The 24,703-nt window shown below is 40.9% G+C and overlaps 2 protein-coding genes across 12 annotated transcripts in view; both read right to left on the reverse strand.

Annotated features, from left to right (window-relative positions):
- Positions 1–28: 28 nt before the first annotated feature.
- On the reverse strand, positions 29–2,450 carry LOC129135392 (olfactory receptor 1J4). Its single transcript, XM_054659052.1, has one exon. It carries the CDS (start codon positions 2,070–2,072, stop codon positions 1,131–1,133), a length of 942 nt encoding a protein of 313 aa, XP_054515027.1. The 5' UTR covers positions 2,073–2,450; the 3' UTR covers positions 29–1,130.
- Positions 2,451–5,522: 3,072 nt separating this feature from the next.
- Positions 5,523–24,703, reverse strand: part of OR1J2 (olfactory receptor family 1 subfamily J member 2) — a 109,337-nt gene continuing 90,156 nt past the window's right edge. For 10 of the 11 annotated variants that reach the window (XM_054659050.2, XM_016961604.3, XM_054659046.2 and 7 more), the window contains 2 exons: positions 18,075–18,250; positions 5,523–10,120 (listed from right to left, as the gene is read on the reverse strand). In XM_054659050.2, the coding sequence (XP_054515025.1) occupies positions 9,166–10,107 (942 nt within the window). In that variant the 5' untranslated portion in view covers positions 10,108–10,120; positions 18,075–18,250 and the 3' untranslated portion in view covers positions 5,523–9,165. The remainder of the gene's footprint in view (positions 10,121–18,074; positions 18,251–24,703) is intronic. The other variant, XM_054659047.2, reaches the window with a different exon arrangement.

A 24,703-nucleotide genomic window follows, 5' to 3' on the forward strand; every position in this document is an offset into this window, starting at 1 on the left:
ATCCACATTCATTATTCTTGGTCAGCTGTAGTGTTAAGCCCAATTTATTACTGCATTTACTTCAAATAAAATATGTTAGGTGTTGCAGAACTTTTTTCACCTATACAGAAGAAGAAATTGAGGTTCAAAGGAATTGGGTGAATTGTCTGAGGCCACGCAGCCACCACCCTGGTATATAGAGATTACAAATGAGATGTAGCTTTCCAAATATTCTTCTCTTGCAGCTACACGTTGCTGCTTCTCAGAAGCATTTGTAGTTCTGTTTATCTTTAAGTAGAGGAATGAAAAAAGAGACCTATATGCCCTTCACTGGATGGCGGAGACCATAGAAGATAGAAGAAAAAGATAAAAGATGACTTGGGCATATAATACAAACTAGGGGCCATTAAGCTGAGTAGAAATGCTTTTCAATAAGAAAGACAACGAAGACACTGAATGGGAAAGGGATCAAATTTAGTGACGGCAACAGAAGGCTCCTGACTGTGAAGACTTTTTTGTTCTTCTCATTCATTACCTGGAGTGAGTCTGCGGCGTGATTGAAACTCACATGTGTAGTCAGAAAGCTTCATAAACATGGGTCTGAAAGTGAACTGTTGAATGAAAGTTATTGTAGTCTAGAAGAGGAACCTCAAGTTCTGAAGTGGAACAGCTGAACTTATGACAGTGAATAGCTTTTTGGATCTGTAAAGGGTACTATATAGTTTCTTCTCCTTACCCACCACCATCAGCAACAACAATAAAAAATGTGAGAAGAGAACTGAATGGGAAGAAAGAAAGGGAAATGCCTTTACAAGTACCCAATCCTTCAACTTTTCTATGGCAAGGGAATCCTGTTAGTCAACATATTTAAACAATTCCTAAGAACAAATAAATTTCCAGGAAATAAAATGAAGGATTTAAGTTCTGTTAACTATGTAATTTCTGAATCTAATAGGCAAGATAAATAAACAATTATGTAAATTCAGAATTCACAATTTGCACTAAAGAGGAAAAGGGAGAATAACTGTAACAGAATGCAATTCAAGTCATCAGAGAGTTACTGAGCACTTATCCCTTGCTGGGATCAGAAGTAAGGATCTATGATCTGGAAATAGGTCAATACATATGTCTGTTATAAAGAAGAGTAAATGTCATTGAGATAAGACTGTTGCCCTGTTGAAGAGTCTCTCCAGGGCTCCCTTTATGTCCCTGTTCCTTAGGCTACAAATGAAGGGATTCAGCAATGGGGTGATCACCGTGTACATCACAGAGGCAATTACGTCCTTGTCACTGGAGGCACTGGATGAGGGGAGAAAATACAGTCCAATAATTGTGCCATAATACAGAGACACCACAGAGAGGTGAGAGCCACAGGTGGACAAAGCTTTGAAGATGCCCTTAGTAGATGGAGCCTTCAGGATGGTGACCCCAATGTGGCCATAAGAGATCAAGATGCATATTAGTGGTAGAGTAATGACTGCCTGTCCCACTGTGAAAATGACCAGCTCATTGAGGGAGATGTCTGAGCATGAGAGCTTGAGTAGGGCAACAAGATCACAGAAGAAATGGGGGATGGTGTTGTCAGCACAAAAGGACAGCTGGGCCAGGAGGAGAGTGTGAAACAGGGCATTGGTACAGGAGAGGATCCAGGACACAGCGACTAGTAAGTTACACAGTCCCTCTTTCATGATAGTGGTATAGCGGAGGGGGTGACAGATGGCCACATACCGATCGTATGCCATTGAAGTGAGAAGGAAATTGTCTAGATCAGTGAAAAATATGAAAAAATACATCTGAGTTACACACCCTGCATAAAGAATGGATTGATCCTGAGTTTGCATGCTTAATAACATCTTTGGGACAGTGACAGATGAAAGGGAGATGTCAGTGAGAGCCAAGTGGCTGAGGAAGAAGAACATGGGGGTGTGAAGGTGAGAGTCCAGCCGGATGAGCAGGATGATGAGCAGGTTCCCCAGCACCGTGATCAGGTACATGCCCAGGAACAGGGTGAAGAACACAGCCTGCTGCTCTGGCCAGATGGGGAGGCCCAGGAGGAGGAACTCAGACACACTGCTCTGATTCTCCCTCTTCATGCTGACAGTCTTCTCTCTGCTGGGAATAGAGGGACACTGAAAAAGGCAGAAACAAACAAATGTTGATTTACAGCAGCAGATAAGAATAAGATCCTTGCTACTGATGAATATGCCAATGTCTGTCTACATTGCTATGTCCCTACAAAAAATCATTTCAAGTAGATGGTTTTATCACTCAAAATGGGATAATTCGCCAAGAGAGTAGAGGGTTTGAAATAGAAGAGAAGACCAGCCATGTCTAGTCAGTAAAGAGAAAGCTTCACACCGTATTAGCAGATGGATCGTAAGATAACGTCTTTCCAATTTCCATTGTTTATGTACTTTTAAAAACAATCATCAGGCTAGTCATGAGCCTTCATGTTGTAACATATTGAACTTTTTAAAATTTGACTTCAAAATCTATTAGTAAGCAACATATAGGGATGAAATTTCCATAACACATATCCAAAAGAAATTGGATCAAAGATAAACAGCCAAAGTTTTCATTATGTATAAAGTTGATGAGAAAAAAAAACTTGTCTATTGATTACAATATCACTGCCATAAAAAAAGTAAATCTTACACAAAATATTTAAAGGTGAGAGCTTCAGGAGGTAATTAGGTCATGAGGGTAGAACCCCATGAATGGGATTATTGCCCTTATAAGAAGAAACACAAGAGTGTCTCTGGCATTGCCATGTGAGGACTCAGCAGGAAGGCAGCCATCTGCTAACCAGAAAGTGGACCCGCACCAGCAACCAAATCTGCTGGTACCTTGATCTGGGGCTTCCCAGGCTCCAGAACTGTAACAAATAAATGTCTGCTGTTTAAAGTCACCCAGCTATAGCAGCCCAACTGACTAAGACACTCAGTAAACTAAATAATACAGTAAACACCATACCTAGTGGAGACATTTTAAAGCATTTCCATTAAAATCAGGAATGAGAAAAATATGCCAGCTTCCTCCACAGCCACTATCTACCCATTAAAATATTCTAAAGCCATGGCATATATGTGCCACATTTTCTTTATCCAGTCTATCATTGATGGACATTTGAGTTGATTCCATGTCTTTGCTATTGGGAATAGTGCTGCAATGAACATACATAAAAAGGAATGAGACCATGTCCTATGCAGGGACATGGATGGAGCTGGAAGCCATTATCCTCAGCAAACTAATGCAGGAACAGAAAACCAAACACCACATGTTCTCACTTATAAGTGGGAGCTGAACAACGAGAACACAGGGAGGAGAACAATACACACTGGGACCTGTCTAGGGAGCTTGAGGGGGTGAGAGCATCAGGAAAAAGAGCTAACGAATGCCAGGCTTAATACCTAGGTGATGGGGTTGACAGGTGCAGCAAACCACCATGGCACACGTTTACCTGTGTAACGAACCTGCACATCCTGCACATGTACCCTGGAACATAAAAAAAAAAAAACACCTCAAAAAGATATTCTAAACCTAAGTTACCAAATCCTGCAAGGCCAGTAGGAATGAGTTTATAATGCTACCGTGTCTTAATTGAAAAGTTCCCTTTAAGTCAAAAAGCAATGCCAAATGCCTAATATATATACCAACATATACTAAGTAAATAGAAAATGTGAGGATTTCATTATAACAGTTCTTAATTGGGAGAAAAATTCAGAAGAGCTTTATACAGGTTAAGGATAGGCTTAAAATTCTTTGCTTCTTTAAGCTGGTGAGTTGAGCATACTCCTGTTTCATATGAGAATACCATCCTTCCTTTGAAACTTACCAAAAGGCAGCCAACATAACAGAGTTCCGAATGGACCCATAGAGAAAAGGGGCAAGAATGCCTGGCCCAGGTTCCCCGTCTGCACCTGCTCACTCCAGCATTTTAAGGCTCCCTGGGGCTGTGACCTTAAGGATAGAGCCTAGTGTCTGAGGGTAGTATGTTGTACTGACAAAAGCATTGCAATTAGCCCTAGATTCAAGTCCTGGCAACATCACTTCATATCTTCATATTTGTGAGTTCTGGGGAAGTGATCCAGTTGGCCTGAGCTTCAGTTTTCTCATCTCTAATCTGGAGATGAGACTATGAGCCTAAGTCATGAGAATATTGTGAATGTTAATAAGAAAACATTTGTGAAGAATGACTGCATACAATCTGAACCAATTTATATTAGTTTCTCACCTGCCATTTCCTGAGTCTCCTTTATTTCTCCCTCCTGATTGCCCACTCCTTTCAACAGGCAGATACTGGCAGAGTTCAGGCGCCACAAGGCCACTACATCATGAGATCATGACCTGATGCAGGCAAAGGCCAGAAACAGCAATAATGAAGTTGGGCAGAAAGGCAGCATCCAACCACACCCTAGAGAATGATGGCTCAGGTATCTCACTATTCTGGACTTCTCCCTCTCCTTCTCCATTCTCTTCTGGTTTCTCTCATGCTATATCAATTAGATGACTCCTTCTTGAACTTGTAAATCTATTTAATCCATGGGATTTAGGATTTTGATAAAGTCCCCTGAATCCAATTCAGCCATGCCTATTTCTATCTGCATAAATTCTATGTAAAGACCATGTATGGACTCCACTCCACCACATTCAGCCTCTTGATCACTAAAACCTCAACTACTGCTTGCTGATAACTGATATTTCCTTTACAGTGAGGTTGTGTATTATAGTAGAAGACAAAGCACAGGTTTTGAAGTCAGACAGAAGGGATTCAAATCAAAGTTGTATGTCTTTGGGCAAGGTAGTGCACATCTTAGGAGCCTCAGCTTTTCCTCTCTAGAATTGTGAACATAATCCCTGAATTATAGTAAAAATTAAATAAGGTAAGGTCTATAAAAACACCTCATCCATAGAAGGTGTCGTATATGAGATGACATTGTTTCCATTAAAATAAAGTGCAAAGACCTCTAGGGAACAAACTCAGTGTCTTATATTCAGTGCAAACCAGGCAAAAATTACTGGGGTAGTAGATGTTGCCTGGGCTCAAAGTTTGCTGCCTCTGATGAAGGTTTAAGAATACACTACAGATTACAGGCAGGAAATTATCAAGCAGATTGTAATAAGAAGACGCAGTATGGATGCTACACAAAAGAAGAAAGGACCCAAAGCTCTCTAGCTAAACATGTCCTTCAAATATACTTTCAGAAAGTAGCTGTGCTGTCTAAAGGGAAGGAAATGATCAGGGACTTTGGAAAGAAATATTAGAGAGGGCTCTCTAACACGTATGCAGTAAATAAGCCCACATTCTAATATCTAGAACATGAATGATGAGACCCCTAGCTTGGATTTTGAGGATATGCCCACCAATTTATGTAGCCAGCTGGCCCCATCCCTCATCTCCCCACAACGTGGGGTTAAAGATATGAGAGTCATTGGCCGGTGGTGATTGTTGCATCCCTGTCTTTAGGAACTGGGAATAAAAAATGACTCCAGAAGAGCACAGAGAAATGCTGAGCACCTGTGTACACACACACACACACACACACACACACACACACACACACACACACCTGCTCCTGGAGAAGGATACCCAGTCCTGATCTGAACTTTATGCTCAAGTCATTCCTGGGAGTATGGACTGGTTTCTCAGCTTCTTTCTAGGAGACCAAGGGACCAGAGTTAGCCTCCGAATTCTGTGGTCCTAAACCTCACTGACATCGGAGAAAGAAGTCATGAACCTGGAGCTTACTCTTCTCAATTTACAGGCTTCAGAAATGGAGAGGTAACAAGTCTATTCTACCCACCAGGGAGAGGACACAAGGGGACAGGGCACAAAGCTCAAGGTTAGAGACTTGCGTTAAATAAACATGCATTAATTGCTCAGTTTTCCTCCTACTCTCCCCAGGAGAGATGCCCTCGGGCAGTGGTCTCTAAGCTTCGATGTTCATCAAAATCACCTGGGGAGCTTGTTAAAGATCAGGTCCCAGCTCCACCTGTGGAGATATTCATTCATGAGATCTGGGGCCAGAAAATTCTGAGGCAAGTGGCTCTAAGGGCAGACTGCAAGGAATCTCTGTACTTAGGAAGAGTGTCAGGCCCTGTGAATTTAAGTCCAAAAAGAGATGGGGAAAGACCTCCCCTGCCAGATTCTGGTTTCCCCTGGTTAGGTGTTAGGTTGAGATGTCTATAGAGATTTTTCTCTCAAATGAAAATTCTTTTTTGGTTTGCTGCTTATAAAACTAACTCCTCTTTATGATGGAAATACAAATAATATAAACATGAAAACAAAGGAGAAAGTCAAAGTATCTCACCCTTTCATGATTCATTTTTTATCCTTCTAAGAGGGCATTTTCACTATCCACAATAGCAAAGACATGGAATCAACTTAGGTGTTTATCAATGGTGCACTGGATAAAGAAAATGTAGTACACCATGGAATACTACGAAGCCATCAAAAAGAATGAAATCATGTCCTTTGCAGCAACATGGATGTAACTGGAGGCCATTATCCTAAGCAAATTAACACAGAAACAGAAAACCAAATACTGCATGTTCTCACTTATAAGTGGGAGCTAAACATTAGGTACACGTGGACATAAAGATGGGAGCAATAGACACTGAAGACTACTAGAGAAAGGTTGAAAAACCAACTATTGGGTACTACGCTCACTATCTGGGTGATGATATATCATTTGTAACCCAAACCTCAGCATCATGCAATATACCCATGTAACAAACCTGGACATGCACCCCACGAATGTCAAACAAAAGTTGAAATTAAAAAATAATAATAAAATGAAAAATAAAATGACTTATTCATAAACATGTCTGTGTACATAATGGGATTTATTTTATAGTACTTTATAGCTTTCATTTTCTGTGATAATTTACTGTCACCATGTTTGCATTTCTATGTCTATGCACATCTATACATACATATCTACTTAAGATGTTTTATTTTATTCACTATGAAATTTTATTAAAGACTATGAAATGCCTTAAAATCATCTCTTTTGTGAGCTGTCGGATCAAGGCTACTTTAATATCTTCAAAAGCATCATTTTTAATGTGCTGCATTGTCTTAATTCCTTAGTGTCTGCGGCTTGCCCTTTTGAAAAGAGGAGAAACAACTGTGAAAATGCTCGTGAATCATAAGTGGGAGTTGAATGATGAGAGCACATGGACCCAGGGAGGGGAACATCACACACCAGGGCCTGTCGGGGGGTGGGGAGCAAGGGGAGGGACAGCATTAGGACAAATACCTAATACATGCGGGGCTTAAAACCAAATGACCGGTTGATACATGCAGCAAACCACCATGGTACATGTATACCTATGTAACAAACCTGCACATTCAGCACATGTATCCCAGAACTTAAAGTAAAATAATAAAAAAAATGCTTGTGAAAATACATGAACAATGGAAGTTCAGGTTGAACTCTGTGGAAACACAGGCAACAACGCCGGATTGTTTTCACCCACCCAAAGCCTAGGTGAAAGGTTATGGAATGAAATTAGCTGAATAACAGGGAAGTTGCTACTGCAATATTCCACACATAGATCAAATATCAAACTCCTTCAAAATGCACAAGTATTTCTATCCTCGCATCTCAGACTCCAGTTTAAGCCATCACCAATGCCATCCCAGTTACTGCTTACATAGTAATTAGCCTTATCTTTATGTATAAAATTGAGTAAACATATTGCATTTTGCATACAGCCAATGTAACAAAAAGAGCGGATATAAAGACTGGGGTAAAAAAAAACAATAACATGGATTGGATCCACAACAAATGCTATTTTATGGGATATGTCAAAAAACATGGCAAACTAAGTGAGCCATTTATAAATGAATGACACCATTTAACATAAAATTGTTCAATATTCTGCCAAGAACTTGTGTTCCTTTGTGGGGTTATAGTTTTTCTGAAATCATCTAGTGTTTTCTAACCAATATACAATTTAATGTGCATCATGTGTGAAATGATTGTTTCAGTTAGTTCAGAAATATGAAAATATGTTGTTAGAGTTATTATAGATCACGTGAACCTGCCCCAATCGTTCAAGGAAAATCAGAGCATTTTGAGTGACATTAGAAAAGTTACATGGCACACTGAAATTCCACGAGGCTTAATGGAAACAAGAAGTCACAGATGGACACTGGATGTAGTGTTTTTCCAAACTTTGGCTTCATTTTCATTACATATATAGGTTGGCGTGATGATACAAACCATGATATGGAGTAGCTGGGTATTTCTATATTATATACAAATGAGATAATTTAGAGACTGGGGAGAGGAATTTACCACAGCTAGAGTTAATCCAAAAATATCAGCATGAATCACTGATTTCTCTATTACTGAAATAACTTAAGGTGTCTCTTGTTTCATCCCATCTACTACCAGAATTCAGATGAGGTGTTATAAATGTGTGTCCCACAACTTCCAAGATTTAGTAAACATTCTACAGCATTGTTTCATCTGGCAGCTTGTTAGGAATGCAAATTCTTAGACCTCACCCAAAATTCTACTAAATCATAATTTGTAGTGGTAGATCAAAGGAATCTGAGTTTTGACAATCTTTCCAGAAATTCTCATGTACCCTAACATTTGAGAAGTGTTACTTTTCATTCTTCATTTGGAAGACAGGACTATCCTTCATGAAAGACAGTCAGTGCTGAATCTGGAGTGGCACTTTTAGGAAAATGACACTTTCCAAGAGTTAGCACTTGAATTTGGTTATATTTCCAAGGAGACTGGTATGAAGCACTACGTCACTAATGATACCACTCAGTCTACATTAGAGAGAATAGTAAAATAATACAGCTAATTCTTTCAATTCTATGTTGTGTTAAAGCCTGGGATTATAGGCCAAAAATATATATGTCTCCAAACATCTCCTCAAATAAGGGATAAGAAAACTGTATATTATTGCGTTATTATGTCCCTTCTCCAAGTTGCAGAAATAAATAATAAAATTTGGCATTCACTGATCAAAAACTATAAAGAATAACATTGTTAATAAGAGAATGGAATTCTGGTCAACAAATATTTACCAATTACATTCAACATGTTAACATTTGTCTTAGGGCTTCAGGACATAAAATGTTTTGAGACATATTCAAATGGAAAATCAAATACATGAGATAAACCAAAATGAGATTCTAATTTTTTAAAAAGTCAGATGTCACCAAGAGAAAAATGTTGCTCTACTGAAGAGTTTCCCAAGGGCCTCTTTCATGTCCCTGTTCCTAAGGCTGTAGATAAAGGGGTTCAACATGGGTGTGACCACCGTGTACATGAGAGCCACAATGACATCCTTGTCAATAGAACTGCTTACAGTCGGGAAAAGGTACTGGCCAAATATTGACCCATAATAGAGAGACACCACAGAGAGATGGGAGCCACATGTGGACAATGCTTTGTGGATCCCTTTGGTTGAAGGGACCCTCAGGATGGTGGCCCCAATGTAGCCATATGATACCAGGATACACATGAATGGCAGGGTAATGACCACCACCCCTACTGTGAACATGACCAGCTCATTGAGGAAGATATCTGAGCAGGACAGCTTGAGCAGGGCAGCAAGGTCACAGAAGACATGGGGGATGGTGTTCGCAGCACAGAAAGACAGCCGGGTCAGGAGAAGGGTGTGAGAGAGGGAGCTGGCACAAGACAGAATCCAAGATACAGCCACTAAGAAGACACAGAGCTCTTCCCTCATGATGACAGTGTAGTGGAGAGGGTGACATATGGCAACATATCGGTCATATGCCATTGATGTAATAAGGAAGCTGTCCAGGTCAGTAAAAAATATAAAAAAATACATCTGAGAAATGCATTCCTCATAGAGGATCGATTTGTACTTAGTCCGCATGTCCATCAGCATCTTAGGGACAGTGACAGATGAAAAGGAGATGTCAGTGAGAGCCAAGTGGCTGAGGAAGAAGTACATGGGGGTGTGAAGGTGAGAGTCCAGCTGGATGAGCAGCATGATGAGCAGGTTTCCCAGCACCGTGGTCAGGTACATGCCCAGGAACAGGGTGAAGAACACAGCCTGCTGCTCTGGCCGGATGGGGAGGCCCAGGAGGAGGAACTCGGACACGCTGCTCTGGTTCTCAAGGCTCATATTCCTTTGCCCTCTGATGGAGATGAAGAATGCTTGAGAATATTAGAGGCTCTGAAATTATCATTTTTAGCAGTCATATTAAAAGATGTACGTTTTAACGTAGACACAGGGAGAGGAACAACACACACTGGGGCCTATCGGGGGTCTGTGGGGAGGAAGAGCATCAGAAAAAATATATAATGCATTCTGGGCTTAACGCCTAGGCGATGGGATGATAGGTACAACAAACCACCATGGCACAGGTTTACCTATGTAACAAACCTGCACATCCTGCACATGTACCCCAGAACTTAAAAATACATATATATATATATATATATATATATATATATATATATATATATATATAAAATATGCTTTATTTCAGAAAGTGCAAAATTTAACCTGCTTCTCATATTTTTCCTTATATGTTATGTAAGAAAACTAGAAAAAAGCATTGAGGCAAATGTTACTGAGAGTCAGCATTTCTTGGTTCGATAACAAAACATAAATCTTGCACCTGTGTGACTGAGGACTAGGCTGTGGAGAAAGCTGTTTCAGCCAAGTTACTGCTCCCAAAAGTTAATGTGGCGAGTATTCCAAGCCATCAGTCATGGTACAGCAACCATTAGAAGATCTGACTTCACCAGCCATTGTTAAATTTCAGATGAGAGGTGGCCTTTTCAAATAAAAGTATGTAAAGAATAGTATTCCTAATTTAAGTTCTGGGGTACATGTGCAGGACGTGCAGGTTTGTTACACAGGTAAACGTGTGCCATGGTGGTTTGCTGCATCTGGGTTCATCACCTAGGTATTAAGCCCCACATGCATTAGCTGTTTATCCTGATGCTCTTCCTCCCGCACCCCCCGACAGGCCCCAGTGTGTGTTGTTCCCCTCCCTGTGTCCATGCGTTCTCATTAGAACAGTTATCATTATGCATACATTTTTATTTGTTTCAATTATGTAGAGGGTTCCTAAGAAATTAGGGATTGTATCAATTCATTTTCTCTACTTCAGTCTTGGAGATCTTTTTTTAAACTACCTTTCAACATGACTTCCCTGTCTAAAAATTCTCAAAGGATTCCCATTGACCTTTAAGATTAGAGTGTAACAACCTTAATATGGCTTAAAGGCCCTGCAAAACCTGCATCTCTCCTACATTTCCCATTTCCTTCTTGCCCTCCCTTTCCCCTCAGCCTTGCCAACCTCTCTGTTCCAACCTTGTGGGAAGGCACATTTCCATTTAACATCATTTAGACTTCTTCCCCTTGGTGGTTGTGGATTTCTTGTGATTCCCTGGCATGTTGAGAAAGTAAAGACTAGACTGGCTATGAGAAAATATTTTAGGGAAATTTATTTACGCTTTATTGTTTACTGTCAACACAAAGCAGTTTAAGTGACATTATCTTAAATTATATTCAAAGTATGCATTTTCTAGTTCTTTTCCAATCCAGTCTCCCTTTCCTCCCTAGGCAATAACACTCATCCCATAACAAACTGTGAAGGCTATTATCAAAAGATGGCAAAAGAAGTGAGATTTTAAGTGTACTCCAAGTTTTCAGCTCCCTCTTGGGTACTCCTGTCATCTTAAAACACAACACCTGCTAGTCAGCTGTGGTAAGCAGAATAAGAACCCCCAAAGATGTCCACATCCTAATCTCCAGAACCTGTAAATCTGCTGTGGTGCATTCCAAGGCGGGATTAAGGTTGTAGATGGAATTAAGGTTGCTAATCAGCTGACTTTAAAATGGGGAGCATATCCTGGATTATCTGGGTTGGCCCAGTGTGATAATGAGTCCCTTAAATGTGGAAGAAGACATAGAAGAGTCAGAATCAGAGAGGTATTCGAAGATGTTATGTTGTTGGCTCAGAGGATGAAGGAAGGGGCCATGAGATAAGGAATGCAAGTGGGCTCTACAAGCTAGAAAAAAGCAAGAAAACAAGATTATGCTCTAGAACCTCTCGAACAAATGCCAACCTCTTCAGTTTTAACCCAGTGATAGCCATTTTAGACTTCTGACCTCCAGAACTGTGATATAATAACATTTGTGAGGTTTTTCTAAAGCACTAAGCTTGTGGTAATTTGTTAAAGCAGTAATAGAAAACTGATACATCAGCATTGGAAAGACTTCAGGTATATCCAAATATTCTGGTTATCTAGGGACCAGAATGCAACAAAATCCATGTGTCCTTCCCCAGCTTCCATCTTGCATCCAACAAAACAAAGCAATCACTCAGCAGAGCTAATCCTTACCTAACCAGTAGGGAAATAAGGCTGCTATCTCATTGGAAGCATTTGTCACTAATCATAAATGAGACTCTATGCCATCCCTCTCCTACAAATTTCAATATTCCTTTAATAAGGAATATTCCTTTAATAAAATTTCCTTTAATAAGAAAAGGCAGAGAGTTAGAGAGGGCTCTTATCCATCCAATGAGCTTCTGGCCTAGAGCAAAAATTCAGCAGAAGACAAGTCGGTGGCAGGTTTCAAATCTTTCAGTTTTTAAATCTAGCTATATAGACCTCATCCTAACTCCTTAAAGACATCCCCACCCTAACATACATATTGAGGTCAGTAAACACAGTGTTCCAAGTGTGCTAGGCTCAAGCATCTTCCTTTTCCTAATCTTCTTCTCCTCCTCCTCCTCCTCCTCCTTCTCCTCCTTCTTCTTCCCCTTCTTCTCCTTCTCCTTCTCCTTTTTCTCTCTCTCTCTCTGTCCCTCTCTCTCTCTCCCCCCCCTCACTCTCCCTCCCTCCCTCCCTCTCTGTCCTCTACCCCCACTTTGAAGGCAATGTGAGACTAGAAAGAAAGCCACAGATTTTGGAATAAGATAGGCTTGGTCACCATAAAACTTTGATTGTGGCATTTTTGTCCATAGCAGGTCTCTTAACTCTTGCGAATCTCAGAAAGATGAAGATCTTTAAACAGGATGCAATTATACCCCATAAGGTTACTGTAAGATGAAGTGAGATGACATATTTGAAACCCCTAGTACATTTGCTTGCATAGTGCTCAGCAAATATTGGTTTCCCTCCTGCCACAATTAAAGACAAAATGCAAATCTACCCAGAGAGGAGCCAGAGGAATTTACGTCCTTTTACACGCAGGAGAAAATTATTCATATCAATTCCTTTGCTGGACTCTGGGTGTGGATTCCTTAGACAAAGTTGTGGAATTGAGTATACAAACTGCTGGCAAACCAAGAGCACAAACATAGAACACATATGAGCACAGGGGGAAAATGATCATTCTACTGCTGGAGTTCTCATTCAGACAAGTGAGAAACAGGCACTACTTACCAGGGAGGGAAAACAAAAGGGAAATTCAGGAGAGAGGCTCGTTCTCACATAAGTAGCTTATATTCTGATGCCTAGCAGCTGAATGCCATGCCTTGGTGTAGACTGTATTTGGGGATAAGCTGGATAATTTATAAGGCAGCCAAGTGCCAGTCCCTCAGCAGCCTACCAAGACTCAAAGCCAATGGCAAGAGGATAACTGAGTGTTCAGCAAGATATAAAGAGATGACTTTGTTTACCCTAATCCCAGCCTCCTAAGTATTTTCCCCTTTAATGACCCTTTTTAACTCCATTCTTCTTTTCATCTTCAGGTGCCCTCTGATTGCTTCAAAGGTCATGACTTATCTGACAGTTCTGACACAAGCAAACATCAGGAACTAAACAAGTGACTCCTTTGGAGAGACGTTTGTCCTTATAAGGCACATGCATTCATTCAACAAACAGACCCTTGAAACCTACCACAGATAAGGCACCATATTTGTGTTGTCCTGAGTAAACAGAGAGGAATATGCTTGTCATCAAAGAAAAATTATCCCAAATGTTGGCAGTTGAATAATTTTTATAGCCAATGAAGGACACATTTTGATAGTGTAGGAGGCCTTCCCAAAATTCCTGATTTAAACACCAAAACAACTTTGGAATGCTTGGATTCTGTGCTGTTCAGATCTGGTTTTCTATGTCAGGATCCAAGGCAGAAAAATATTCCTCCAGTATGTCAGTCTCTCTCTTCATTCATCTTTTTCTCCTTTTGCCCCTTTCTCTCATCCTGTCTATGTCTGCCACTCAATATCTCTCTGTTCCTTCCTTCTCTCTCTTCCTCTGTCTCTCTCTGTGTGTCTTTTTACATTCTATCTCTTCTCTCCATGCCAACTGCTGCCTTCTGTTTCTTCCTCGTCTATATGCACTTATAAACTCATCTATTGCTGAGAGGGAAAAAATACCCATTCCATCTCCAGTGCTTACCTTCCCTGCATTTATGATCCAATGTTTGGTGGATAAGTGTTCCTAAGGTTCTCATTATGGGATCTAAAAACCAGCTTCCAAGATCCTAGACATTTCTCAGACACCAAGAATAAAAGCTACAAGTGCAAACTCATTCCTGTTTACAGCCCCAGAGCTGTGAATCGAAGAGCTTAACTAAGGAGAAAACTCTAGGGAGTAGGAGATTGAACTGGTAATCTCCAGTTAAAGATATCCATAAAACATGGATTAATTGTCCAATTTTCCCCTTGATTCCACTGGGAAAGGTATTCTGTGGGAGGATATTTGTCCTGGGAACGTTAGAGGGTGAGTACATAAAGAAAATATCTCAAAGTACCCTCAGTCTCTCTTCTGTTCTACCCTCTGTTTTTCTAGCCGTAATCACACTTTGGATAAATCCTAGGGAGGTTAAAAAAAATACTGACTCCAATCATGTTTAAATAGAAATCCATATGACTGCTGGGCTCTGAGAATTTAGGTAGAACCATATCCCACTCCAAGGGATCTTACTGAGTCCTACTCATCAGGTAGCCCAAAGGAAGTGACTTGTGTTTCTTCTCTCCGGTGAACATGAGGAAATACAGAAGGAGAAAGAGGCAGAGATCATCATCTTTTTTGAGGTTTTATTGTTTCACTGACAAACTTAGGTATGGTTATATCAAATAAAAATAGTTTTCAAGGAAGAAATGAAAAAAGGAGAGAAGGAAGAGAAGGGAAAGAAAACGAAATGAACAAAAACAAAAGAAAACAAACTTGCAAATAGAAAAAAAAACAAGTTGACACACAAAATCTAGAAAAAATGACTCAAAATTGAAAAGCTTCAGGTTCTCTGAAATTGATCTTTTGAGGAAAATGGTCATTTATCATGCCAATCGTGATTCTTAGGGGTGAGATATATAGGGATATAGGACAAATAAAGAAGTATTTATAGCTTGAGATAATAATGTTTGAGGATTTATTTTGGCCTCTTTCATATCTAGGTCTAAGACATCATAGATAAAGCAAAGTTTATGCTATGGTTTGAATGTCTGTCCCCTTCAAAACTCATGTTAAACTTAATCCCCAACGTGTCAGTGTTGAGAGGTGGGCCCTTTAAGAGGTGATTGGGTCTTGAGGGCTCTGCCCTTATGAATGGATTTATCCATTCATAGATTAATGGGTTAATTGATTAATAGGTTATCATGACAGCGAGACTGGTAGCTTTGTAAGAAGAGAAAGAGAAACCTGAGCTAACATACTCAGTCCCCTTATTATGTGATGCCCTGAACTGCCTCAAGACTCTGCAGAGTCCTCACGAGCAAGAAGGTCCTCACAAGATGCAGCCTCTTGACCTTAGACTTAGTCTCCAGAATTGCAAGAAATAAATTCTTTTTCTTTATAAATTACTTAGTCTCAGGTATTCAGTTATAACAACAGATAACAGACTGAGAGAGCTTATATGCGGGCAGCTTCTTTCTAGGTGTGATGACCCTGTATTTACTACCACAACTTTATAGAACTTGGAGCAGAAGGGCTTGGAGACTCTGTCAACTCAGTATTATTGAAGTCCAACAGCATTCTAGGCAAAACCCAGGGAAGATGGTTAAAAGAATATTGGCCAGTAGCAGCTTAGCAAACTCCAAGTGGGCTGTAAGATAGTTTAGCTATAGGAACTGGATGCTCTGGGAAGGACACGCCAGACACTTGGTGCACTGGGAAGGGCAACTCCATTGTATGGCAAGTGGGCAGATTGAATAGACACAGCCAGATACAGGATGCAGGGAGCTCAGATGCCAGATACAGGAAGCTATGAAAGCAAGCAGTATAGACAGGGTAGACTGTAAAGCAAAGACAAAGGTACCTGTGGTGGGTTTGGACAGATTGAAATACAATAGATCAGATGGAGACACCTTGGACTAAAGTCTGACGCATTACAGACAGAGAAATGACATGTATGTGGTCACAAGGGGACTTAAAGTAGGACTGGTGAAAAACATGATTCTCACTGGAAAGCAAAGGACAAGTTATTATATCTCACACCTCTTACCACTAAGAAAAAAGCACAGCATTTGGTAGGCCTCTTCATATTTTGAAGACAGCACACATCACATTTATAATACTCCTCTGACCAATTTATCAAATGACTAGATAAACTTCCAGCTTTAAGTAAGCTCTAGAACAAGATAAGATTCTGCAGCTGGTTCAGACAGTGGTACAAGGGACCATGCTAATTGGATCATCTGAATGGGCAGAGCTCATGGTGGTAGAGGTATCCATGGTAGATAGTGGCATTATATGCAGCCTCTGGTAAACTCTAATAGAAGAGCTGCAAAGCAGTGTTTCTGGAGCCAGGAACTGCTACGGAGCTACTGGGCTTTAGCAGAGCAGAGTGCCTAACCATGGGACATCCAGTGACAGAACCTGAGAATTGTCAGGCACAAAAAGTTGTAAGGTCAGATAGACACAGCAGCAAATTTGGCATGGGGCCTTAGTAGGTCTGGGCAGCAACAGTAAACTTCAGAAACAGGTAGCCTGGGCCCCCAGATCATCTAACTACGTTGTATTGAAGTCTGTCCCTCAGCTCTTACCTATGGCCTCATGAGGATTTCCATACAACTAATTGAAGAAGAGAAAAAAAGTCCTGGGCTTGGTTCATAGACGGATTGGCCATATATGTTTGTGGGAGCTAAAAATTGACTTCTGTTCCAGTTCAGACCTGATCAGGGTGGCTCTAAACAACTGTGATCAAGGGAAATACTCCCTGCTCAAAAAGTTATTGTGCAGTATACCTGGTCATATCTTGTGTAAATGGCCTGTGGTAAAGATATGCATGGATTCTTTGGTGTTGGTGAATGATTTAGTTGTTTGTCAGGGGCCTGGAGGGAGTAAGAGTGGAAGTTCAGAGATAGAGTATTTTTGAAAAATAAAGTGGATGAACCTATGAGACTGGACACAAAGTACATGGGTTTTTATATCTTATGTCAATGCCTCCCAGAGAGCATCCACTTCAGAGAAGACACTGAACAAAAAGATTAATAATATTATTTATCCAGTGGTGGTTAACCACATTCTGTCCTTCACCAATGTGGTGTACAGTGGATCCATCAGTAAAGTTCCTGTGGCCGTGGAGGTAGAGGCTATGCATGAGTCCAACAGCATGGACTTCCTCTCACCATGGATGAACTAGCTGCTGCCACTGCTGAATGTTTAACCTAATAGCAGCTCAGACAGATGCTGAGCCCTCAATATGTTGTTATTCTTCTGGGGGACCAAATGGTTACTGGGACAAGTTAATTACATTCAACACCTTTCAGACCTGAGTGCAATGATTCATCTTCACTGGGATTTTCAGATACTCTTGTTTTGGATTTTCCTTTCCCTCCGCCATGCCTTAGCCACTACCACTATTCAAGATCTCATTTATCATCATGTCCCACATGACATCATCTCACATTGTGAAGGAGGTGGCACAATGCATATACAGCTATAAAGCTCTTTGCTCCTATCATATACCACATCACTTAAATTGGTTTGACAGAATATTGGAATGTCCTCTTAAAAAATCAACTAAGACAACCACCTGTAGATGATCTCCTGGAGGGTTGGAATACTATTCTTCAAGATGCAATATGTTCTTTGAACCAATGACCATTATAAGGTATTAGGTCCTCCATAAGAAGAATGCATTTAGACTAGGAACTGAAAAGTGGAAGGAGTGGCCCCTCTTACCATACTTCCTGATCACTGTCTTGGAGGCATTTATGCTTCTGGTATCTTGAACTTTTTGCTCTGCTGAACTGGAATTCCAGATCCTGGATACTCCTACCAGGAAACACAGTAAAGATTCCACTAAGCCTAAAGATATGGTTACTGCTTAATCATTTGAATTCCTTCTGTTAGTAGACCTGCAGAAAAAAAAAAAAGTACTATGTTGGCAGGTTACTTGACCCTACTTAACAACTTATCATGAGAAGGTTCTGCTACATAATGAAAGCAGAGAAACGTCTGGAATTCTAGGGATTCACTGGAACACTTTTTGGTGTTTTCATGCCCATTGGCTGCTCTTGCAGAAACCATGATCTTCCAAGGCCTCAGCATCCTCAGAGATGAAGGTCTGCGTGATCCCTCCAGACAAGCATCCTGGAACAAGGTACATGTTCTAATGAACAAAGGGGAATCAAGGATGGATGGTGGAGAAGTGAGATGGTGAATTTAAGTTGCAGCCTTGAGACCAACTGAAGCAGTATAAATTGCATTACACCCATCTAATTCTCTGGTGATTTTTTTTTTTAAAGAAAATTAGGTTGGCCACCATCTGCAAGAATCTGTAATAAGACATGAATGGATCTGAACAATGAAGGACGTGAATGTCACAGACTCTGAGAACTCCCCACTCATAACTATTTACCTTACTGCTTCAGTGCATTCTGTCCAGAGCTTCAACTATCAGAATTTTTATTTCCTTACTTAAGGGTTTTCTCTGGCCACTGGAGCCCAGTTTGTTTACACAGATAGCAAGCTAGAAGTGCTGGAGAATTTGTTCTGTCTATCCACCACTACCATATCCATCAGTCCTCGGTTACAAACAGACAGGAGTTCATACATGAATCCCCCAGCTCACTCACCTGCAGGGTGGAAAAATCTGAGGTGTGTTGGAGTCTAGTGTTTTCTCAGTGGGATCAGCTTCAGTTACCAGGTGATAATTTTGTTGACCTCCTTTACTCCTCACTTTTCCCTGTCTTATTTTCCCACTCTCCTATTGCTGTTTCCTTTGATTCTCAAATAAACTACTTGCCCTTAATTCTTGGTTTAGAGTTGACTTCTGGAGCAATACAAACTAAACTTCTGTAACTTAATAATAACTTTTTATTATTGGCTATTTGTCAGGAAACAATGTTCTTTCATTCTCTGTAACTCAGTAAACATTTTTAAGTGGATCTCTATGTGCCCAACACTAAAGTCTAAAAATTCAGGAGTGAATGAAAAAAAAAAATCTTACTTTCTTTTCTCTCGGCACATATTAAGAAGGGCTAAGGCCTCATATGGCAGTAAGATATAAACTGTTTTATAGTAGGAATAAGCATGTGCTTGTTGGCTGAAGGTTATTTTGAGGAGAGGAACTGTTCCCTGAAGCTTCGGAAACTTGTCCATTGAAGGTTTTGTGCCTTGATTCTCAGGGTCCTATGTGAGGATGCTTAATGCCTGTGGTGGGTGGTGATTGGGAGAAGAGCAATCAGCACAAAGACCAAGAAGACATAGCAGTAGTGTCTACAGGGGCAGCTGCCTTCTTCTTCTTGAAGTTTGTCAACCCTCGGACCAACTTTCTTCCTGGACCATAGTCTTTCCTATGAAATTCAACAACGGTTCACAAAACTGTCCAATGTCTTTATTACTTATAAAAGAAATGCATGATTATATAAATGTGATGGCAGACAAATATTTTTAAAATACACAAATGCCTCTAATCCCAACAGCAAAATATAGCTTTTATTAACATTTTGGAGCATGTGCAGGTTTTTAAAAAATAATAATCTGCCTTTTGCAAATAACTGTAAACCTGTCTATATATAATTTTTATTGTGTTCTTTCAAAAATTATGTTTCTCATAAACCTCATTTTAATGACTATGTAATATTACTTCCAGTGACTATGTATCATAGTTCCCTTAACCTTTCCCTTATTCATGGAAACTAGTCTGTAACTAATTCTTATCTCTTAAAATTATGCTGTAATTAGACATCTTTCTGCATAAAGTTTTTTTCAGTATTGAGCAAAACTGTAGAAACTTTCAAAAGTCAAAGCCTATACCATCAACGATCAAACTTCAGTGACTCCTATTTTGTTACAGATGGTGGCACCTAGATCACAGTTGACTTCTCCCCCTACAAATTAGCTATCAACTTGAGTGCCTTCAACGTTTGCTTAAGTGAACCATTCACCATCATAACAGCTTTAGTCTTTGACCTCATCTTCAATGACCTTGACCTCCCTTGCACTTTTAGTCATCTTTCCTCATGGCCATATCATGAAATCGGAAATTGCTTTATCTAAAAAATGTTAAATCTAGTGCCATAGCCACTTGGAAATAGCAAGATAGTACATACAGATCAACTCTGTGCACTTTAATTCAAGAAGGAAAATGAGAATCCACCAGAATCATGAAGCACACCCCAGATCCCAGAGAGGGGCATGCTGGCAAATGGACCCTGTGACTGCATCCAGCTGCTAAAAGTGAGTAAACCTCCAGTACATGAGAGAGGCAGAGAGCCTCCCTCTGTGACTCCCCTATCCACTGGAGATCTGAGCAACCCAGGCTGAGAGAGACAATTTTGCTTCTCTCAAGCCCTGGAGTTAACTTGGGGAGAAGCTTGGAGACACTGTGAGGAAAACACACCAAAAAAACTGCAGACATTTTCCCAGACCCAGGACTGACAGCAGGATGCCATTTTTAATCCAAGTGCATACAAAGTCAGCTATTCTTTGACAGTGTGGCTGTGCAAGCATTTTAGTCTAAGGCCAGAAATTGGAGCACCTGCTCTGGAACACAGTAATGATCTCCACAGCCAGAACTATGGAAAGTGTTTCAGCAGTAGGTGCTATAATTGTGCTCCTATTGCAAGCCTGCAGTGGGAGGAGAGCTGCTACAGCTGTGGCTTCTCCTGGGCAGCAACACTTGCAGCCAAGGCCAGCTTGGTGCCCTGAAACTGATCTATGTGTGCCATTGATGGGTGCCCCACCCTGCTCCCCTGAGATTGTGGTGCAGCAGGGCCCTCTCTGCTCCACTTCCAGGCAGAAATCAAGGCATTTGGCGTCCCTGTTTGTCCAGACTAGCAGCATGAGCTGCCCAACCCTTCCTGGACATAGATCTTGGTGCAGCGAGGCTCTTCCCTTCTCCACAGCCAGGCAGATCTTCAGGCATTCAGAGCACCTGTTCACCTGGATCAGCAGCCTGACCCACCCTATTCTTCCTGTGCAGAGATCCTGGTGCATGGAGACCCCACTGCTACATGCTCAGACAGATATCCAGGCAGTCAGAGCACCTGCTTGCTTCATCCAGCAACCTGAGTTGCCTCCACCCCTCCTGTGCAGAGATCTTGGTGCACAGGGGCTCTCTCTGATCCATGCCCAGGCAGATCTCCAGGCATTCAAAGCACCTGTTTGCCTGGTTCAGCAGCCTGAGATGCCACATCCCTCCTGTGCAGAGATCTTGGTTTAGGGGGCTCCCCTCTGCTTCATGCCAGGCAAATCTCCAGGGATCTGAGCCCTTACTGCCCTGGACTGAAAGCTTAGGCAGCCCCCTGTCCCCATGCAGAGAACTTGGAACTAAGGAGGTTTCCCTGCTCCACACCTAGACACACCTCTGGGATCCTGGTGGCCACCCACTGGATTCTCCATTGGCATTGGTTCTTATGCCTGCCATCAAGGGACCCGCAGGTAAACCTGCCCAGTCCAGCCCTGCCCTTCATGGCTCAACTCACAGGCCTGGGCAGGGAGCTCAGACTACTGTGCATTCCTCAAATCAGATCATTGCCTGAGGCAAGAGGGAGCTTCTGCCAGTAAACAAGGATTAAGTACAGACCCAACCTTGTTGTCTGCAGCCAGATGTTACCTATAGTGCCATCTATAGGCTTCTGGGATGAACTGCACAGCCCAGTATAAAATCTGCCAAATGCAGCACATGGAGCTATAGAAGCAATGCCAAAATACCCTACCCACCAGTATTCTCTACAGTTACACCCCATGGGAAGAGGAGAAAAGGGAAATAATAAATAATAACATTATAGGGAAAGAAATAAAAGGAAAAAATCCTATCTGCACAAAAATAATCACAAAAATTAGAAGTGCCAGCATCTCCAGATGAAAAGGAACCAGTGCAAGAATTCTGGCACCGTGAAAAATCTGAATGTAGTGACACCACCAAAGGATTGCACTAGATCTCCAGCAGAGGTCCCTAGCCAAAATGGAATCTCAGAAATGACAGATAAAATATTCAAAGATGGATTTCAAAAAAGTTTAATGAGATTCAAGGCAAGGTTGAAAATCAACACAAAAAATCTTCTAAAGCTATCCAGGAAATGAAAGAAGAGATAAACCCCTTAGAAAGAAATCAGTCGGAGTTTCTGGAATTGAAAAACTCACTTAAAGAATTTCAAAACATAAGTGAAAGCTTTATCAATAGACTGGACCAAGCAGAATAAAGATTTTAGAGCTTGAAGATCAGTTTTTTGAATCAACCTAGTCTAATAAAAATGAAGAAAAAATAATTTTTAAAAATTTGTTTTAATGAGCAAAGTCCTTGGGATTACGTAAAGTGACCAAACCTATGGATTATTGGCATCCTTGAGGAAGAAGGAAAAAAACAAACAAACAACCTGGAAAATATATTTGAGGGAATAATTCAAGAAAACTTTTCTAATATTGCTAGAGAGGTATACATCAACCACAGAATATACATTCTTCTCATTTGCACATAGAACCTACTCCAAGATTGACCACACGCTTGGCTGTAAAGCACATCTCAATAATAAAAAAAAACCCAAAATCATGCCAATCATATGCTCAAACCATCATGGAATAAAAATAGAAATTAATACCAAGAAGATTTCTCAAAGCCACACAATTACATGAGAGTTAAATTACTTGCTCCTGAATAACTTTTTGGTAAACAATGAAATCAAGGCAGAAATCAAAAAATTCTTTGAAATAAATGAAAATAGAGACACAACATACCAAAATCTCTGGAATGCCACAAACACTGCAGCAAAAGCAGTATTAAGAGGAAAGTTTATAGCACTAAATGCCTACCTCAAAAAGTTAGAAAGACCTCAAATTAATGACCTAACATCACACTTAGAAGAACTAGAAAAACAAGAACAAACTAACCCTAAAGATGGCAGAAGAAAACAAATAAGCAAAATCAGAGCAAAACTGAATGAAACTGAGACCCAAAAATGCATACAAATAATAAATGAAACCAAAAGTTGGTTCTTTGAAAGAATAAAAAATACCAATAGACCACTAGCTAGATTAACAAAAAAAAGAGAAGATCCAAATAAGCATAATAAAAAATGACAAAGGTGACATTACAACTAATCCCACATAAATACAAAAGATCCTCAGGGACTATTATGAATACCTCTACACACACAAACTAGAAAATCTAGAGGAAATAGATAAATTCCTGAAACTATGCAGTCTCCCAAGATTGAATCAGGAAGAAATTGAAACACTGAATAGGCCAATATCAGGAGGAATATGGTAGATAGGAGGCAGGACTAACTTGCAGCTCCCACTCTGATGGACAGAGAAGCACGTGGGGACTCACATCCTGAAATTTTGTTCCAAGAACTATCTACAAGAACGTACCAGGAAAGTCAAGAGAATCCACAGACCCTTTGAAGGAACTGGATCACTGCTGCAGGCTCCCTGAGATGCCGAAAAACTGTGTCTGCTTGCTTTCTCAACAGGAAGGCTTGTGGTCTGGGAAAGTTCTTAGCCCTGGTCACCTGCTGCTTGGAAATAGACTCAGTGCTGTCGGGGTGTAGAGAGGGGAAGGAGACATGGTGTGAGTAAGACTGGCCTTTAGGACGCATGTTGCGTGGGAGCAGGGTGAGTCTTTCTCACCTGCCGGCTTTCCCTCACTTCTCTGGTGACGTGTGTGAAAGGAAAATAAATCTTGTGGCCCGAAAATCACCAAGCTAAAGGGAAAAGTCAAGCTGGATACTGCTTAAGGCAAACCTGCCTACCATTTTTTTCAAAGTCACCCCTCTGCTCACTGAGATAAATGCATGCCTGATTGCCTCCTTTGGAGAGGCTAATAAGAAACTCAAAAAATGCAACCATTTGTCTCTTATCTACTATGACCTGGAAGCCCCTTCCCTGCTCTGAGTTGTCCCACCTTTCCAGACCAAACCAATGTTCATCTTACATATGTTAATTGATGTCTCATGTCTCCCTAAAATGTATAAAACCAAACTGTGCTCTGACCACCTTGGGCACGTGTCATCAGAACCACCTGAGGCTGTGTCTCAGGCACATGTCCTCAACCTTAGCAAAATAAATGTTCTAAATTAACTGAGACCGTCTCAGATATTTGGGATTCATACCTGTATGACATAGCAGAAGCAGCCATAATTCCCCTGGGAATATAACTCCATTGGCCTAGGAACCACCTGCCGACTCCCACAGAAGCCGCGGCAAGCCCCACCCAAGGAGAGTCTAAGCTCAGACACTTCTATCCTGCCCCCACCTGGTGGTCTTTCTCTACCCACCCTGTAGCTGAAGACAAAGGTCATAATCTCTTGGTAGCTCTATGGCCCTGCCCACCTGAGAAACCTGAATACTTAACTAGGTGTCCC

Source organism: Pan troglodytes, chromosome 11, assembly GCF_028858775.2.
Source record: "Pan troglodytes isolate AG18354 chromosome 11, NHGRI_mPanTro3-v2.0_pri, whole genome shotgun sequence".
Taxonomy (NCBI): Eukaryota; Metazoa; Chordata; class Mammalia; order Primates; family Hominidae; genus Pan; species Pan troglodytes.

Bases quoted from the DNA above. Each gene is read 5' to 3' on its own strand.
- LOC129135392 (XM_054659052.1), bottom strand. From the start codon at position 2,072: ATGAAGAGGGAGAATCAGAGCAGTGTGTCTGAGTTCCTCCTCCTGGGC.